General features: G+C 40.5%; 1 protein-coding gene across 1 annotated transcript in view; it reads left to right on the forward strand.

The window, feature by feature from the left end:
- LOC135089012 (espin-like) overlaps window positions 1-15,807 on the forward strand; it is a 112,121-nt gene that overhangs the window by 30,626 nt on the left and 65,688 nt on the right. Inside the window, exon 2 of the mRNA XM_063984147.1 lies at window positions 3,212-3,367. Coding sequence (XP_063840217.1) covers window positions 3,258-3,367 — 110 coding nt within the window. The 5' untranslated portion in view covers window positions 3,212-3,257. The remainder of the gene's footprint in view (window positions 1-3,211; window positions 3,368-15,807) is intronic.

Genomic DNA, 15,807 nt, shown 5'->3' on the forward strand with positions numbered 1-15,807 from the left:
ATTTTCTCTTCTTTCCTTCCTTCTTTTCTTTCTTCCCTTCCTTCTTTCGTCCATTCTTCCATTTTCTTTACCGAGCAGTTACATTTTCTTTCCTTTTCTTAATAGTAACTGTGCTAAAGATTTTTATTTATTTATTTATTTATTTTATTTTTTACTTTTTTTTTTTTTTTTTGCCCTTAGATATGAAGAGAATCTGCTCTGACTCGCTTTAATTTCTCAGAAGATTGCAGTAATGGTGGAAATACCTGTAAATTTTCTGCTTTTATTGCCATTTATGCTCCTCCTCGTACGTGTAATGCGCACCGTTAAAAAAGGAGACAGGTGTGTAATGTTGGAATTTAGTACACGTGGCGGTGATAGTTGTGTGTTTTTCCGCTTATTAAATGCATATGATAATGTCTTGTTTTTATGTCAGTTTTACTTCTGGTGTGTGTGTGTGTGTGTGTGTGTGTGTGTGTGTGTGTGTGTGTGTTCAGGTGACATGACAAGTTCATAACCAAGCGTTCCATATTCTATTGTTTGTTTGTTTGTTTGTTTGTTTGTTTTCGTGTAATTTGCGCTTCAGTGAATGTGTGTCTCTAGGAAAGTAAATGTTGGTTACCTCATTAGTAGTAGTAGTAGTAATAGTTGTAGTAGTAGTAGTAGTAGTAGTAGTAACAGAAAAGTATTTAAATTTCATCGTTTATATTACCATTATTACTATTATTGCTCTTCCTTCCTTCCTTCCTTCCTTCTTCCCCTCCTTTTCTCATTCGTGTAACATGTGACGTCAGATGTGCGATCCGAACACACACACACACACACACACACACACACACACACACACGTCACCGTTCCGCCAAACATTTCACCTAGTATTTATTTTCACGCGTGATTAGAGACCCATTCCCTTGTGGCAAATAGAGCACAGGACTCGTTTCCGTCAGTGTTGGTTCTCTAAATATACGAGCCGAGATATCTGGAGCGAGTTACAAGCAAACGAATGAGCGAAACAGTGTCAGTGACTCGTTAGGTGGTTTACGCCTTTCCTTCACTTGTTACGTCACTTAGGAGCGCTGGGGGGAGTGTAGTGAAGGATGTAGTGAGATATTTACCTAGTCGTTTATTTGTTGGTTGAGTTGTTTGTGTAAAATTCCTAGGTTTTTTGTCTGAGTAAAACCTGTAATTTTTTATTTTTTTTTTTTTGCCTCGTTTGTGAGTTAACAAAAACTAATAGTATAATTAAAACATATGATACTCTAGTCTTTTTTTTTTTTCTGTCGTATGAGCAAAAAAATGTAAAGTTAAATTACTTGTTCACTTAAAATTTCTTTTTTTACCTATTTTTTTTCTCTACAAAATGTTCTGCAGTTGTTTTTCCTTCACTAACCGGGCATGTAACACCTTCAGGAAACAGGTTCAAGAGCCAAAAAAAATCCACACCGCTTCCCCATTACGTTCTGCAGGAGGAATCTTCTACTCCCGCCTTCTTACGGGTCTTGAAATAGCCCGAGTGTCTAATAAGATTGCCATGCTTCGTATAGAGTAAATTATTTCCCACCTGCGGCAAGGACGAAATTTTCCTGCACCGAAACTCAAGCGTCATGATGCTGTTAATAGTCTTCACTCCTTGCTCTACCACGCTTGGACGCCTCAAGTCAGTGTCTGGAGAATCGTCTTTTTCTGCGCGTGGAGGAGGTGGTGTCAAAAAAATCGGTGTACGCGAGACTGTTCTAAAAATAGTATTCTCAGCTTGAGTAGTGTAAGAAGAGAAAGTGGATCTGTGTATGTGTGTATCGGTGTATCAATTCTTGACTCACTGACCGCCATCCTGCTGCTCTCTGCCACGTGTCTGGACCGAGTAAGAGTCTTCACCTGGTTCCTCGTAATAGTGAGGATGTGTACACAGGAAATGAGGTTATTGAAGACTGGTTTTCGTGTGTATTTGTGTGTGTTGTGTGTGTGTATCGCTTCCTGACTCACTGACCGCCAAACTGGAATATCTCACCGCCACGTGTTTGGACCAGGGAGGAGTTTGCTTTGATAATGCGTACACAGGAAATGAGATTGGTTTTCGTGTCATTTTGTACGCATCCTGTTTACGTGGATGTTTGATGTGTAAAGGTAAACAGCTGAGATTAACCATTACCTTCATCATCATCGTCATTGTTATCATCGTCATCATCATTATAACTCTCTCGTAACAGCTTATGCATTGCTTTATTTTCAGTTAATTCTAAAACAATGATATTATTGCAAACGTATTAGTGTTTTCAAATAACTCGCCGTTTTAGTTTTCTTTAGTTTCCTTTTACTGTCTTCTTCAGTTGATATCAGTCTGAGTGTAGAAACCTAAGAATTTTACACACCCTCCAGCAGAGCCAGCCCTCCTAAAGGCGCGGGCCATGAGGCGGGAACACGCAGGGGATGGGAGCGATGCGAGGCGATGATATGCCGTGCTGCGATGCCTCCTGATACTGTAAGATTGATCGTAGTACCCAGTAATTTATGTACGTCCGCTTTTCACTGGGCAGAACATGTTCATTCCTAGAAGTGAACTCAAACACGCGATTTTCATTGTAAAGTGTTCGGTCGTATCTTGGACCTGCCACGGTTTGGAAATGTGGTGTTGCTTTACTTTTTCTACTATTTTTTAATGTAGGAATGACTCTGGCCAAGGGTGACAAAAATTAGAAAGGAAATGCCCACTGCGGTGCTGGTACCTAAAGGAGAGGACCAAAAAACTTACCCAATATTGAAGGAGTTGAAAGATCTCTTGACTGGCAACGCAGACCATCATTCCCTGTTCTCAGTGCATTCAGTACTTCCTCGTTTCCTAATACCTTCCAAAAAGTCCCTCTTAGTTCCACAGTGACAATCCATCGTGGCACCTTTACACACATGAACTTTAATGACATGTTACCTCATATTTTTAAAGGTAGAAACAGGTAGGTAAGTTTCATTCAGGGACTGCCACGTGTAAACCACATGTGTTCTTTGAGGTTTCCCTTATTTCCTTATTTTATGTTATATTATTTTTCTATGGTGTTATGTCCTTATATTCATCATGTGACGTGCATGTGAGATGAAGCGGTCCTGAATAACACTTGTTGCAGCTTCCCTTATTTTCTTATGTTCTTATTTTCCTGTGGTCTTATATTCTATTCATCATGTAACGCGTACGTGAGGCGAGAGTGACCTGATTAACACTTTCTTGCCTCCCTTCTTGCAGGTACGGGCGCCTGAACGTGCTGCGCTGGCTGCTGCTAGACGCCGGGATGCCTGGCGTGGACCGGACGCAGGGCGGAGCGTTGGCCCTGCACTATGCCGCCGCTCGTGGCTGCCTGGAGTGCGTCAAGCTGCTAGTGGAGACCTCGCCGGATTTCAGGTCAGTGTGTGGTGGTGGTGGTGGTGGTGGTGGTGTCTTTCTTGGGCCTTTTCTATCAGTTTTATTGCCCGAGCCTGAGCCTTCGTTGCATAAAAAAAGTAGTATTTAATTTTATTGATCCGATAGTTACAAGTGTTTTGACTTTTTATGTTATATGGTATGTTTTTAATGGTGCAAGTCATTTAGTCAGCATTGCTTGTATGTTTTTCATTTATGCACACGCCCATTCTGATCTTATTCGTAGCGTCTTCAGTAATAGTGTATGATAGATAGAATGAACCTGCTTCTCTCTCTCTCTCTCTCTCTCTCTCTCTCTCTCTCTCTCTCTCTCTCTCTCTCTCTCTCTCTCTCTCTCTCTCTCTCTCTCTCTCTCTCTCTCTCTCTCTCATAATATTCTTGTAGCATATTATTTCCTTCCGTTCCTCTCTCTCTCTCTCTCTCTCTCTCTCTCTCTCTCTCTCTCTCTCTCTCTCTCTCTCTCTCTCTCTCTCTCTCTCTCTCTCTCTCTCTCTCTCTCTCTCTCTCTCTCTCTCTCTCTCTCTCTCTCTCTCTCTCATAATATTCTTGCAGCATATTATTTCCTTCCGTCACGTAAGATCTCGTGATGCGGAAGTCATTTACTAAACCCATACCACCATGTGCGCCGCGTCAACTTTACGCTAGTTACCCATTCAAACTAGCCTTTCTCTCTTGTGCCTCGGAGGACCACTACTTTCTCGACACGTGCAGCTTTTAGAGGGGAACATCATTAAATAAATTGCGTTTTTATTCGTCATTGTAATAGTTCCCTCAACGCTACATCTTAAAGAACATGTATTTATTGATGAAGTGTAGTAAGAAGAATATTTATGGTTTTCCTGTTAATATTGCGCTTGGAAACATGAAAATGAATCAGGAATTCTAGAGACAGTGGAGTGAGACTTGTGGCTTATAGAAAATGGACTAGATATACGAGTGGAGATTTTAATGTGATAAATAAAAGACTTAATTTTTACGGGGTTTTGTGTAGATATGAGGTGTGATTGTAGTGGTAATGGTATGATGATGGTATCCGTAATGATTTTGAGTGATGGGAATGACGGGAAAAGTGACGGGGGATTAATATATGCGTGACAAAGAGGAGGAGAGATGTAAGGTAAGGTGATGGTGGTGGTAGTAGTTGATGGAAATTATAAGAAAAGTGATGGGGGATTAATGAATGGGTGATAGGAGGATGAATGTAAGGGAAACGGGGGGTAAGAGGCTCAGAATGTGTAGGTAATGGTATGCTAATGGTTTTGGTGATTGGAAAAGTGATGGGGCATTAATACAAGGATGTTAGATAGGAGGGATGTAAGGGAAACTGGGCTAAGTGGTGCAAAAGACTTAAATTAAAAGAAAGAAAGAAAGAAGAGAAAGAAAAAAAAAACTGCCAAAAGATGAACTGAGAAGAAATGAGGTACAGTCCAGATTAACTTAGTAGTAGTAGTAGTAGTAGTAGTAGTAGTAGTAGTAGTAGTAGTAGTAGTAGTAGTAGTAGTAGTAGTAGTAGTAGTAGTAGTAGTAGTAGTAGTGACACTCCTCTCTGGAAACACAGCAAGTTAATTAAATAAAGTTGAGTAAAGACGAGAAGGACAAGATAGAATATTCAGCATTGAGTATTTCAAAACCACAAAGCTTCATACTTTTAGAGAAGCAAAGAGAAGAGAAAACAGTAAAGTGAAACGTGTATTATTATCAGGGGCAGGTAATAATTACAAGACGCCATAAATTACGGAAGGTTTATGACATCGAGAGAAAAAAAAAACAGTTTCAGGATGTTTGTTTAAAATGCACACCATCTTAAATCACAAACCAGTTCTTTTTAAATTTAAAAGATTAAGAATGTCAGTAATAAGTTATCAGAGAGAGAGAGAGAGAGAGAGAGAGAGAGAGAGAGAGAGAGAGAGAGAGAGAGAGAGAGAGAGAGAGAGTTTATTTAGAAAGCCTGTGTACACGCAAGATAAACAAAACTACAAAAAAAATAAAGCTAATTTGAAAGCCAGCACTGAAAACAAAATAGAGAGTGACTAAGTAATTTTAATCTTCCAGTACCTGTCACATTACTTTCCTCTATCAAATCATGCAAGGCTACGCAGATACAAAAAAAAAAAAGATAAAAGAATAAGGGAAGCTGCAAGAAGCCATCAGGCCTACACGTGGCGATCCCCGTATAAAACATGCCTACCTATTTCCACCAATCACCACCCACGCATAATAAGAGGTGTTCTAGCATCCTCAAATAATTACTTAAGGCTACAGAAATACAGAACCTGGACAGTTATTTGCAAGGCTTCCTAAGAGGTACATACACCTAAGAATTTTCACTTTATACATCGCAAATTTAAAAGCTGCTACATTGTTACAGGTTTAAGGATCTGTTGGTGGAAAAAAAAACTTGCCCCTGTAGATATTTATGATCACACATGATTTTCAGTTTTGTGTTTTAGTTTCCTCGTTTCCCTTTTTTTAATTTTCTTTATTTTATTGTAGTTTTTTTTTATATTTTTTTTTATCGAAGTGTAATCAATTGTGTGACTTTTTGCGGTTTTATGACAGTTCTGGACTTTCGCGAGAGAGAGAGAGAGAGAGAGAGAGAGAGAGAGAGAGAGAGAGAGAGAAATTAGATCTACAAGTTCATTTTCTGGTTAAGATGAATCATGAACATGTAATGAAGTTCCGGATCTTAATCATGGTAGTAAATAGTAGCAAATGTTTTTACCTAGTTTAATTTATCAGTGGAATGCGGTAGGTCTCTCTCTCTCTCTCTCTCTCTCTCTCTCTCTCTCTCTCTCTCTCTCTCTCTCTCTCTCTCTCTCTCTCTCTCTCATAGTAAGACAGTAAATGGATGGATACATAAATATAAGGATTTACGCATTAGACCGTATTCGTCTGTGTGTGTGCGTGTGTGTGTGTGTGTGTGTGTGCGCGTGTGGTGGTGTGGGGTGTGCGTGCGGTTTTTAAGTCTTTTTTTTATTATTTTACCTTCTATAATGGAGTTCACACCACATTAAGTATAGTACAAGACGGAACGAAACATATGGCGGTCCAGGTAACAGTTAATTCTCTCTCTCTCTCTCTCTCTCTCTCTCTCTCTCTCTCTCTCTCTCTCTCTCTCTCTCTCTCTCTCTTTTTAGGTGTATATACGTAACCTGTGCCTCTGTTCGTGTGCGTGTATGTACGTGTGCGTGAAAAGTTGAGTGTACGTAATTCCTATCTTAGTTTAGTTCGTCAGTATCTGTCTAATTCAGAACACGTCAGGGAACTATTGAGATTCTGGGAAATTAAACTAAATATAGAGGTGAGTGCTAAGAAAAAAGAAATCAAAATTCTTATCTTTCTCCCACATCCGTTAACTTTCATGTCTGTTAGGTGAACGAAAAACTTGCTAGCGCTCTCTCTCTCTCTCTCTCTCTCTCTCTCTCTCTCTCTCTCTCTCTCTCTCTCTCTCTCTCTCTCTCTCTCTCTGTCTGTGTCTGTGTGTCTGTCTCAAGTTTTCAAACCAAATTCAAGTCAAGTTTTCAAATTTCCACTTATGTTGACTAAGATCAAAGAAAAAAAATGTTTATCTATCGGTCTGTCTGTCTTTGTGTCTCTTTAACGTTTCCAAGTCAGTGTTAATTATGGGTTAGATTAGAGATCGGCTAGAGTGAAGGAGACTGTAGTAGTAGTAGTAGTAGTAGTAGTAGTAGTAGCAGTAGTAGTGGTGGTGGTGGTGGTGGTGGTGGTGACGGGAGAGGAGAGGAGGAGAGGAGAAAAGGTATACTAGGGGAGGTAGAGGTGGAGGAAAGAGGGGAGGGAGTCGGAAAGAACTTAGATGGAACGGGGAGTCAACACAACACACATTAGTTTCTCCACGCCGCCGACACACACCCCCAGCAACCCTACACGAGGCCTGGGGCGCGCAGTGTGTGTCTCAGTGTGTCTTGGCTGCAGTGCGTTGGCGGTGTGTGCGGGGGTGTGGTGGGTGTGGTGCGTGTGTGGATGTGCGGAGTTTTTGTGGCGGTAGGCGGTGACGTTTGACCGGTTTGGTAGTTCTCGTTCGAAAGCCGGTTGTGTATTACAGAGCCAGGCTGATTCCAGGTAATAAACTAAGTAGTATGTCACACTGGTTTGTACTTGAAAACAGGCGTATCAATGTCTGAGTGTAAAAATAAACCATAGGCCGTAAAATTTTATGTTGTTGATTTTTCTCGTGTTAGAAGAGTGCAAATCGGCAGGTTACGTTAATTGCTACCTATAAGCGTACAGAAACAAAAGCAATCGAGGAAACAAAGCTTAATAACACTTGACACCGGAAAAAAAAATCATTGACATCAACACCTGAAAGATACAGCATCCCCTCTAGGCGCATTAATTAGTGCAGGTGTGAAAGCTTACCTGTCAACACACCTGCTTTGTACCTGACTCAGCAACGACAGAATATGACAGACCTGGAAGCGTAAATAAACTTGACATGCATACAAGGTAATGTGCGCATGTGAGTGTGTGTGTGTGTGTGTGTGTGTGTGTGTGTGTGTGTGTGCATGTGTGTAGTAAGTATGTCACGCTTTCCCGTAGAGTCAACTGTCTTCTTTTTCCTTCTGTTTGTTACGCTAAAGAAGTGTTTGTTTGTCTGCGTGTTGACTCGCTTACCTGCGGACAAACACACCTGGGCGGAGGGTCACGAAATGAGTTCTGTTGTGATGCTCCTCCGCGTTGTTCTGTCACGTTGCCTTGTGTTCTGCTCTTCTTTCCTCCCCCACTGTGCTGTTTGCTCGATCTGCGTCCTGTGCTGCTCGGTCTGCCCCTGTGCTGCCTTGTTAGACTCAGTTGTGCTTGTGATGTGAAGGATGGCGGTCTTCTTGAATAGCCAGGTTGTGGTGTGGTGGTGGTGTGTGGTGGTGGTGGTGTGTGGTGGTGGTGGTGGTGTTGGTGCGGTGTTCGTGATGCTGGTATTGGTAATTGTGCTGTTATTACTGCTACTACTACTACTACTACTACTACTGATAATGATAATAATAATAATAATAATAATAATAATAATAATAATAATAATAATAGTACTTCTATTACTACTACTACTACTACTACTGCTACTACTACTACTACTACTACTACTACTACTACTACTACTACTGCTGCTGCTGCTGCTGCTACTACTGCTACTACTGCTACTGCTGCTGCTAGTACTGCTATTACTACTACTGCTACTATTACTGCTACTATTACTACTACTACTACTACTACTACTACTACTACTACTACGAGAGAGAGAGAGAGAGAGAGAGAGAGAGAGAGAGAGAGAGAGAGAGAGAGAGGAGAACTATGGGCCAGATAGGGATGGAAAGTGGGTTGGCTTTCTTGATGGGAAACATGACGCAGTGGAAACTCCTCAAACAAAGGAAATTGACAATGACTTGTGAGGAGGAAAGTGTTTAATCGCTCTTTCTCGAGACGCTTCGTGGAGTCATCGATGTTGTGGTTGCTGGAATTGTGTGTCTGTGTCTCTATCACTTTATCGTTTATTTTGAATGTAAATAGATAATGGCTGCTAAATATACTAGGAGATTATTATTATTTTCTCTTAAGTCTTAGGGAGGTCGTTCAAGTGGAGTCACCTATGTTGTACCAGGTGGAATTTTGTCTTTGTGGTTTTATCATCATTTCAGCGTCTATTCTGAATGTAAATAGTTAATGGTTGCTAAATAGGCCAAGAGATTATTGTTCTTTTAAGTCTTAGGGAGATCGTTCTTGGGCTGGTTTATAAAGGAAACTCTCAAATTCCGTTGCCACAAAGAAAATTGAAGTAGAAAATTTAAAGGGAAGCTGTTTTATTTTATTTGTTTTATTGCTTTACGTGTATATGTGCTGAAGTTGTGTATTTTTTATTGTTATTGTTCCTGTATTTTATTGATTTAGAATGGTGTTTTCTCTCTCTCTCTCTCTCTCTCTCTCTCTCTCTCTCTCTCTCTCTCTCTCTCTCTCTCTCTCTCTCTCTCTCTCTCTCTCTCTCTCTCTCTCTCGCTTCCAGCATTGAAAAGTAGATATTTTGCAGTGATTTTTATTCTTTACTTTTATGAAGAGAGTAATGGTTTCTAAATTTTTCCTCTTGTTTTCTGAGGCTTTCGTGAATGTTGGCGATGTTACTGGACAAAGATCAAAGACACGAAACAAAAGCACTGTAGAATAAACACAAATACATTTTTTCCCAATATCTATTTATGTTTCCAATTATTTCGTATGATTACCAGTTATGAGATCTCTGCTTTCTGTATACATCCTAATAAGTAAATAATAGCATTAAATATCGTACTTTTTATCAATTAGGAAGCTAACGTAACGACACACAGAGAGAGCAAAGAAACTAAACCCTTCTCTTAAGACTAAACACACACAAGTAACAAGTCAGGCTCCTTTTAACCATTTCACTGCTATTTGGTACTTCTTTCCTTAATTACCAATCACGCTGAGACATCTTCACTTGTTCTCTAGCCACCTCCAATCCTTAAACTGCGTAGAAATTGCAAAACCTATTCTTTTCATCTCATAATTTCTTGTTCATGCTTATAAAGACTTCATGCATTATTTCTGGTGCTGGTGTTTCGTATCACAGTGAAATGGTTAATACATCTTGGTGCTTTCCCTTCCCACACACAAGTAACAAGTCAAACTCCTTTCAATACACCTGACTTCCTACACTTCCCTCTCCCAGTAACACCTGAAGTGTATACCCGGCTAATTTCTAACCTTAGCGGTGTGTCGTTACGTTTCCCTCGTCACCGTAGCGTTACAGTGGTTTACAGAGGCGTCATGCTCGAGGGGAGGAATGTGTCGCTGCCCAGATCAAGTACAGTTACCATTGCAGTCTTTGTTACCTCAGCAGTTGACTTGTAGTGCAGCGAGGAGAGGCGGGGTAATGTTGGGGTGAGTGTGCTGGAGCCTCGATTTGTCAGTCTTTTGGTCAGGTTTGTTTGTCAACTTGTAGAGCGGGAAGAGGCTTGGTAAGGGTTGTGTGTGTGTGTGTGTGTGTGTGTGTGTGTGTGTGTGTGTGTGTGTGTGTGTGTGTGTGCATTTTTTATCATCAACTTATTATCTTCCTTCTTCTTTGTTCCCTTGGGGCTCACTCACCTTCCTCTGGTTTCTCTGCTCTCTCTCTCTCTCTCTCTCTCTCTCTCTCTCTCTCTCTCTCTCTCTCTCTCTCTCTCTCTCTCTCTCTCTCTCTCTCTCTCTCTCTCTCTCATCATAATCTAGTATCAAAAAAGGGGCAGCAGATGTTAGAGATTTTTATAGCAAGTCAGTAGCAGTTTTTATTCCGTCAGTTTGATTGTTGGCCTAACTCGGCCTTTTATTGCTTCGTATCTCCATTTTTCCTTGTCGCCACCCAGAATTCTTAGAGACAGGCTATCATTTGTAGACATTATTTCCATTATCTCAAATCTCATTATGTTCAGATGTCGCTAAAACCTAAAACATTTTCGCTAGTTTAGTATATACCGGATTTATCGGCAGGAGAGAGAGAGAGAGAGAGAGAGAGAGAGAGAGAGAGAGAGAGAGAGAGAGAGAGAGAGAGAGAGAGAGAAACTGCAGACAAAGAACTATATAGATTAAAGATATTAAACTTTCCTTTGATAGCCTTGAAGTAGACAAAGCAATTCAGGTCTATGATTGGCTAAAGGAGGAAGAGCAAGCAGAGAACGAGATGCAAGGATAGAACGTGGTGAGGTAGAATGGAATAGACAAACAGGAGACAAAAATAGTGACGATGTTTACAGGTCTTAATCTTGCAGTGGTTATAGAAGAGTCTGTGATGAGCAGAGAGAGGGATGGAGAACCTCTGTGTTGAGTCTTTGTGGTCATATACGACGATGGCTGCTGTATCTCTTGGTGGTAAATCAATTATCATACCTCTGTTGATATCACAAGGGAAGTTTATTTACCAATGGTGCGTCTTAATTCAGTAACTAACTTCTGACATTTTTTTTTTTTTGGAGGGTCCTGGCGTCTCAGTGGGTCTTTCTATTTCCCTTCCCCTGCATTTCTCTTGTCCTAGGTCGGTGCCTTTCTTACATAAAAAAAAAAAAAAAGTCTGAATTTTAAAGTTTCCCACAATTTAGAAACTTCCCGTGACATGCAGTGGAATTATTGAAGCTGAGAATGATGAACTAAGGAAGAATCCGTGTACTTTCCCAGGCTCTACTTTTCGAGGCTTTAATCATTGGCCCGCCTCAGATGACCTACAGACAAAAGCAGGCCCGGTTCTCTTCCTGGACAGCCTCACCTGCACTATCAAGAGGCAGACACGTACTGGCGGACACGTTATGATCCCTCTGAGGCCTCACAACCCGTCAGACGTGTTGCAAGTTTTCTACTTTTTTATTATAAGAGGATTTCTGGAATAGAGAGCAGGAGTGATCCGCGTTATTTGGAATTGTATGAAATTACACTGTTGGTTGTTACAGTTGGCGTGGCAAGATTTCCTTGTCTTGCCTGCAGTGTTTCGTCAAATTGTGTTTTCGATATTTCAGGCAATCGTTCTACTTCGTTAGTTTTTGAAATGAATACAGCGCCTTGTTTAACACGACCTGGAACAAAAACAAGGAGTAAAGAAAATGTAAATTCATAAGAAATATACCCGCGATCCTTCCATTACTGCGCAAAAAAGTGAGTTTCAATATTTTTTTAAGCAGTTGTTGATGTTCGTTTAACTTTAAATTGAGATTTTTTTTCTCTTCTTATTTTTTTTTTTTTTTTTGCTTTACAGAACGTAGATGAAAAAAAAGACATGGAAAATGGAAGGTGTGTGTGTGTGTGTGTGTGTGTGTGTGTGTGTGTGTGTGTGTGTGTGTGTGGAAGGAAGAAAGTTCATCAATACTGTGTAAGAGAATGTTTCTTGGAGGCGTTTAGAAGTTTCAAGGCTTAATATACTCTCTGCGATCACTCGGCAATTTTCCTGCAAGTTTCCTTTAAGTGTTGAGAGAGATACAGCAGAAAATAGTGTAAGATCAAAACGCAGCGTATAAAAGAAACAGAAATTCTCTTATCATGATCAAAAAACTGAGGCAATATAACACAATTGCCTGTTTGGAAGCCTGAGAATGTGATAGCTTGTGTGAATGTGTGGTTTTCTTGACACTAAATTTAGAATCTTTCTTTTTTTTTTTTTGTTTTTTTGTCAATTCACTTAATCCGGTTATTGGAATGTTGTTAAAATTAGTATCGTCAAGTTCTTTGTTTTGCGTCACTTACTCCAATTCTGCACCTTGCTTTTGTTAGTTCTATTACGGATTTTGCACCAATGTTGAATGACAGCATGAGTACCTAACGAAAGCAAAACCAAAGCAAAAAGGACATTAACTGGTCTTACAGCGCAACCTATTCTCGTCACAACAGGTTCGACATTATGTTTTTCATAGATTCAGAAAGGAAGAGAACTGAATAATTAATGCACGAAGGTCAAGAGGAATTGGAGAAACGACATTTATATTTTAGCAAAGAAAAGTGAATGGATCATTATTCTGTCGGGTTAGTAAATGAAAAAAAAAAAAAGTGGTATTAACAGTGAATAGGGAGAAAGTGTAATGATTAATACACGAAGGTCAAGAGAAGCTAGAGAAGTGACGCATTCTCAGATAGGAAGGAAAAATGGAGGCATCATTGTTTTGCCGGATTAGTAAATGATAAAGCTGAGTGGTATTAGTGGTGTCTGGAGCTGTGGCTATCGTCTAGTGAAAGCTCAGTGAAGTGTGTATCGGATATGCAGGATAGAAAGATAGGATTGGAAGATAGAGAGAAAGATAGATAGCAAAACAGATGGCAAGATAGATAGATTGATAAGGTTTGCAAGATAGATATACATTCATAGATATGGTTGGAAGATAAATAGATAAGGATGCAAGATAGATAGATAAATGCCAAGACAGAAAAACAGATAGCAAGACATAGCAAGACAGGTATATAGATAGATAGATAGATAAGGTTACAAGATAGAAAAGTAAGGTTGATAAGGAGTCTGGATCAGGTGGCTTTGATGATAAGTTCTTGATACTCTAGCTACAATCTAGTGAGAGAGGTCAGTCATCTGGGTTGTGCTTCAACATAAGGAAACACGGCAGCAAAACCCTCCGATGTCCGGGATGGCAGGCGTAGTAATGCTTAAAGGTCTCTGGTCCGGTTGAGACAGGTTGAGGGAGGGCAAAAAAAGACGTGGGGAAAAAGACTTCTATTTGAAAAACTGGGATCTTTCTTTTTTTTTTTTTTTTTGATAGCATTACATGCGAGTACTTAATGAATTTAGCTGTGGGAATATTAGCTATGAACGAGTTATAAAGTATCCATTGCTGCTTTTTCATAATTTTTAACCATTTTTTGCCACCCAGTTTACTTCATCGGTTTTGTTAAGTTAGGTTAGGTCAGGTGAAGTGAGGTTAGGTTAAGTAAAGTTAGGTTTTTAGTTAGGTTAGGTTAAGTTAGGTTACATTTTTTTAGTTAGATTAGATTATGTTTTTAGTGATAATAACTTAGGTTTGATTTTTAGTTACCTTAGATTAGGTTTTTAGTTAGGTTATGTTTGGTTAGGTTAGATTTTTACCTCATCAGTAGATTTCGCTTCACAGGTGCTGGGCGACTCTCGTTTCGTAAAAAATGGAGATGAACAGGAGATGAACAACTGCTCTGCACGCCCTTGGCACTACCCCCTCCTTGTAACGGGATGCCCTTTCTTGGCTGAGGGGCGCCGTGTTAACCCTCCTGTAGTTAACGAGCTATGGTAATGAAGCTCGTAATTTGGTAGCTGTAATTACTATTGTTTCTGAGCGAACGATTCTCTAAAGGGGCATGGAAAAAATTACCGAGGATGTTAAAGAAAGGTGATATTTGCATCCACTTACTGGGGTTGTTTGTGTCTACTTAGGTTCTCCATTCGTATACTGAAGGTTCCTGTGGTGGTTGTGTTGGGAAAGGTAAAGCGATTTTGTGGGGATGAAAAGTGAATAGAATCTAAATGTGAGATGATAAGGCTTGAATATTGTCACGGATAGCATTACCAGAGAGAGAGAGAGAGAGAGAGAGAGAGAGAGAGAGAGAGAGAGAGAGAGAGAGAATTTAACGGACAAATCAGCGTCGCATTGCAAAAGTGAAACAAAAATTATTTCCATACAGCCAGTGAAGTGACGCCTGGCTGCGCACGTGAAGTGAAGTGAAATGAAGTGAAGTGGATCTTTCATGAGTACTTAGGTAGCAGGTGACGGGCGAGGTCGGGATGTCGGCAAAAATTATCACCATTTCACCTCCAGGTACACACACACACACACACACACACAAATCAGAGCATATTTCAGTCTTCTGTCATACTCCCTCCTGTGCACACATTTCACCCTCTGTACATCCACACAACCATGCGCCAACACAAGGAAGGAGATTCGTGGCAAAGTATTGGATGTCACTATCAAGAGTCGAGGAACAAGAAAATGGTGCTTGATTGGTGGCAAGGTGATCTGTCTCTTCTCTCAAGGTGTGGTTAAGTATCCTTTTCCCTTGCATCCTTCTTGAGTCCTGTTTATGCTCAAGTAGGATATTCTGTGAGTGCTTTCTTTTTTTTTTTTCTCTCTCTCTCTCTTTCTCTCTATGCTTCCCAGCGCTAACTTCTCCTTTTCTTCCTCCTCTATCTCTCACTCCTCTTTTTCTTCCTCAATAAACGTAATCAGATAAAAGTTTCTATATTCACTTTGCTCTTCCTGTTTATCCTCCTTGTGGCACTAATGTGGGAGAGCGAATGGAGTGCTCGTGCCTCTGAAAGAAAATGACTCGCCTTATCTTTCGCTAACATCTCCTTATGCATGTCCATATTTGTCCTGCAGTTTCTTTCGCACGATTTCTACCGCCCGCCTGCTGCTGTTCCCAGTGTACTCTCTCCTGCGTTATTTCTTTTACTCTTCACTGCCAGACTTGCATTTTCCTGATACACTCCTTCGCCTCTGCTCACACCCTCCCGCACCCCAGTTGCACGTAGGTAACCTCAGTTTGTTGCCCTCGTGTTCTCTCGGCTCTTTGGAAGCCCATCGTAGCAAGTCCTCCCGCTATTCAGTCTAAAATATGTTTTTTCTTCCAAAACTGGTTCACGTCCTACCAGAACTAGGTGAGGCTTCCCAGTTCCGTCAAAAAAAAGAAAGAAGTCGTTGATTATTGCTTTGTTTAAGATGGCGAGTAACTGAGAGGAGATTTATCAGATGCCATAAGCCACATTAAGACACACTCAGCAAGTACAAGAGTCAGTACATTATGGAGTAACCTAGGACGATGCCCGTTTTCTTTGCGAGTAAATAGATTCAGAGTGCGTGTTACGTTGGAGCGTCAGTTTCACCCCCAAGGCAAGGCAGCAGCTGAGACTATTAGTGCCCAGTGTCCCGTTTGTTTTCATTCCCTGGATCGCTTTCCAACTGACA

Source organism: Scylla paramamosain, chromosome 32 (genome assembly GCF_035594125.1).
Source record: "Scylla paramamosain isolate STU-SP2022 chromosome 32, ASM3559412v1, whole genome shotgun sequence".
Classification (NCBI taxonomy): Eukaryota; Metazoa; Arthropoda; class Malacostraca; order Decapoda; family Portunidae; genus Scylla; species Scylla paramamosain.